General features: G+C 41.4%; 1 protein-coding gene across 1 annotated transcript in view; it reads left to right on the top strand.

Moving 5' to 3' along the window:
* LOC135202296 (juvenile hormone esterase-like) overlaps nucleotides 1-3,341 on the top strand; it is a 23,185-nt gene extending 19,844 nt beyond the window's left edge. The window contains 2 exon segments of the mRNA XM_064231617.1: nucleotides 1,793-1,988; nucleotides 3,028-3,341. Of these exon segments, the coding sequence (XP_064087687.1) occupies nucleotides 1,793-1,988; nucleotides 3,028-3,216 (385 nt within the window). The 3' untranslated portion in view covers nucleotides 3,217-3,341.
* The last annotated feature ends 984 nt before the right edge of the window (nucleotides 3,342-4,325 follow it).

Genomic DNA, 4,325 nt, shown 5'->3' on the forward strand with positions numbered 1-4,325 from the left:
ACAAGCTGAAAGGGAAATAACTAGTAAAGGAGGTTTTAAAGGTTCAACAGGAAGATTGATTGATTGATTGACTGTGACTACTAAAACATTGCAATAGGAAGAAAACCTTAAAGCAGTCGCACTATGAAAAAACTGTTAGGAGAGGGTGGAAAGTAAGATGGAAGAAAGATAATATAGAATGGAGATACAGCAAAAGAAATGATGGGTGTTGCATCTAGGGGCCGAAGGGACGCTGAAAAGAATCTTAAGTAATGCTTGCAGTGTACCGCCAGAGGTGTGCACTGACGGCACTACCCCGCTACGGAAAGAGTTTTTGAGACCCGGATACGTGAAATATCTGCAATAGTTAGCAGGCCCTGGTAACGTGTTACTAACAAATCCTCCAGTAGTTTCAGGGTATAGGTGTGTCCACACTACAGTAAAAACACGTCAGCAACCTGTCTCTTACATATTACAAACAGCTGAAAAATAACTCGACGAGTTAGCGAGCAACAACGTTTGGCCAATACTAGCTAATCGCATGATCTACGGTAGATTCACATCAACCGTGCATTTGATGTCTAGGCCAGTCCCTTACGACGCTCGTGATTGTTTGTTGATAAGCCAATAACAGGGCTGGAAACTCACTCTCGAGAGAGTTCACATGGGTAGGATCCATGTTCCACCTCTCCTGAGAGGTATACGTCTTTCAGGAGAGGTGGAACATACATCCTGCCTATGTGAACTCTCGAGAGAGAATGAGAGTTCCCAGCCCTGCGATTGGCTTATCAACAGCCAATCAGGAGCGTCGTAAGGGACTGGGCTAGACATCAAATGCATGGTTGATGTGAATCTACTATACCAATAAATCATTACTACTAATCAACCCGTTTGTGTCGCCAATGCCATAAGTTACCGACGTGTGTTTATAGCGTAGAATAAAACAGATTATAGAATTTAGACCAAAGGCCATGCACTGGGACCTCTATGAGGTCATTCAGCGCTGAAACGGAAATTGTTAGGAGAGGGTGGAAAGTAAAATGGTAGAGAATATGAACGGAGACAATAAAAGAAATGAGAGGGGTTGCAGCTAGGGGCCGAAGGGACGCTGCATAGAACCTGAGGTAATGCCTACAGTGCACCGTATGAGGTGCACCGACGGCACTACCCCCCTACGGGATAGATTCTTTAATATTAACGAAAATTTGCTGAAGCTTCTGTGATAGGCAATATTAATGCTAAATCACTGTGGCTCCTACCATATCATTGGGGCAGTGTCTACGAATTTAAATAATATATATTAATGCTCTTTCATGACCGATACTATTTTACTTTTGTTTCTTCAATATTAATGACATTTCCTTGTGGTCTTTACTATTAAAAGCATCGCAGCTTCTACGCTACTATAGTAAATTCACATCAACCGTGCATTTGATGTCTAGGCCAGTCCCTTACGACTTTCCTGATTGGTTGTTGATAAGCCAAACACAGGGCTGGAAACTCCCAGTCTCTCGAGAGAGTTCACATGGGTAGGATCTATGTTCCATCTCTGCTGAGGGATAAGTCTTTCAAAAGTATCCCTCAAGAGAGGTGGAACATCCTGCCTATGTGAGCTCTCGAGAGACTGAGAGTTTCCAGCCCTGTGATTGGCTTATCAACAGCCAATCAGGAGCGTCGTAAGGGACTGGCCTAGACATCAAATGCACGGTTGATGTGAATCTACTATATCATAAGTCGTCGTTACAGGCGATCTTATTGCGAGACGGATAGACTTCTTAGCGTATAAATGTCTGAGCTCTTTTCCATTCGACAGGGACCCAACACCAGACATTGACAGATCCTCCTGGGAAGGAAAGGTCGTCAAGTGGGAGAAATACACCAATGATGACTACAACTTCATGCTCATGAAGGACGAATTCGAGATGGCGCAGGACTTCACGACGCGCTGGCACCATCATAGGCAGGAGAACGCCAATGTAGCGACTTCTCGGGAAGACTTAGCTAAGGAGGTTTGTTTGCTTGTTTGTTCGTATGGTGTTTTGACGTTGCATGGAACCAGTGTTATTCAGCAACGGGACCAACAGCTTTACGTGACTTCCGAACCACGTCGTGAGTGAACGTCTATCACCAGAAATACACATCTCTTACACCTCAGTGGAATGCCCGAGAATCGAACTCGCGGCCATCGAGGTGGCAGGCCAAGACCATACCAATCACGCCACTGTGGCGCTTTTAGCTAAGGCGGTGAGATACTTGAGGGTGTTGACGCCATTATGTATATCACTTCCATTTCAAGAAGTCGGACTATAGTAGAGTTTAGGTCAAAGGCCAAGCACTGGGACCTATGAGGTCATTAAAATCTCGCAGCTGCACTATGAAATAAATGTTAGGAGAGGGTGGATAGGCCTAGCAAGATGGAAGAAAGATAATATGAACGGAGGTACAGCAAAAGGAATGAAAAGGGTTGCAGCTAGGTCTAAAAGTCATTTTTTACTCAGATGCTGCGTTTTCATTAATTCGACATTCCGGAACAAACTCTTGCTTTTAAAAAAAGTTGAGGAACATAATGACTTGATGTTTGGACTGATACACAGGACAAGAATATAGAATTAAGACCAGAGGCCAACCGCTGGGACCTATGAGGTTATTCAACGTTGGAACGAAAATCGACAGTAAAACATTTTGAAAGGTGTATCAGGTAAGGAGGAAAACCTCAAAGCAGTTGCACTACGAATCAGTTTAGGAGAGGGTGGAAAGTGAGATGGAAGAGAATATGAACGGAGGCACAGTAAACGGAATGAAATAGGTTGCAGCTAGGGGCCGAAGGACGCTACAAAAAAATATAAAAATAAATTTTTAAAAAATAAACTGCATTAATGCCTACAGTGCACCGCGAGAGGTCCACTAACGGCACTAACCCTTACGGAACTGTGCTTAGACTAATGGTCAGTTGTAGTGACGCCATTTATAATTTCTTTTTCTTTTTATTTTAATATGAATGTAACCTATAAATCGGCAATTATTTAGGAACTATTCCTCTCGTTCCAGACGTCAACCGGGGAGCGTTCAGAAGGGGAAGGCGAGACGCCTCTGACGCAAAACGACGCGGAACCCACGAGCGACAAGAACCTCAGGATCGGCCTCGGCATCTTCGAAGGATTTGTAGTTGTTGTGGTTGTGTCCGGTTGCATATATGCCATAGTCCACAGGCAGAAAAGAAGAAATGGAATAGTGTAGTAGATGATAAGTGGGGGTGAATAACAACAGCAACAGACTGCTTATGCTGAGATGATGAAGAGACCTCCTTCAAATTAACGTCCTTACAATATATTTACATTTTCTTCACGAAGACAGTATTCATGTTCATTTGTCAGACACACTCGACATATGGGAAAGTATACATTGAGTTAAAAGCAAGTGATACTGTTAACAAATCCTTTAAGCTTTATTAAATATAATGCAAAATTTCGTTTAGTAGTTAGGGAAAAATAATCATGTAATTACTGTGAAACTGATACGATTATTTCCACGGTGAGGAATCAGTGATGTCCATTTTACTTCATAAGTGTTGTCGAAAGGTTAAGGCACGATGCACTTCGGGTTCCTTGAATGTTTTCATAGTAACAACACGTATACAAACAGTGAATATATACTACATGTACACATAAAAGATCTTCACTTACTTGTCAAGGCAAATAGGTACGAACATATATGCATACATACAGATATTATATTAATATATATATATATAGTATATATATATAATATACCAAATATAATCTATCTACATATATATATATCTATATATATATACATATATATATTATATTTTATATACTATATGTATATATATATGTGTGTGTGTGTGTAAATATATATATATATGCACTATTCGTTCGCTTGCGTTAACAACGGCTGAATCCCCTGACCTACCCTCACTAGTTATAAATGGCAATTGTACCACTGTCCACAGCAAAACACTAATTACAAAACAACACACACAAAAATACAATACAACACAGAATGAAAATACATTTCAACACAGACGCTTGCTGAAGACGATGGGAGTCTGGTGACAATACAAGCCAACGGAATGAGTGATGTATGCGAGAATCTATAATCTGTGATTAAAGGGGTGACTTCGAAGCTCTAGTACTTACGGTAATAGTTGGGTGAGACGTTACTTAGGCGAGCAGCACACGGCAGACATCGGCACGCAGAGGACGTAATCTGCAAAGACATTCAACGAAAAAGTCAGTTTACTTTAGAAATTGAAATACCTTGAACGTACCTAAGGAATATAGGAACAGAATATTGAATTTAGGCCGAAAACCAAGCGCTGGGAC

The sequence above is a fragment of the Macrobrachium nipponense genome, chromosome 30, assembly GCF_015104395.2.
Source record: "Macrobrachium nipponense isolate FS-2020 chromosome 30, ASM1510439v2, whole genome shotgun sequence".
Taxonomy (NCBI): Eukaryota; Metazoa; Arthropoda; class Malacostraca; order Decapoda; family Palaemonidae; genus Macrobrachium; species Macrobrachium nipponense.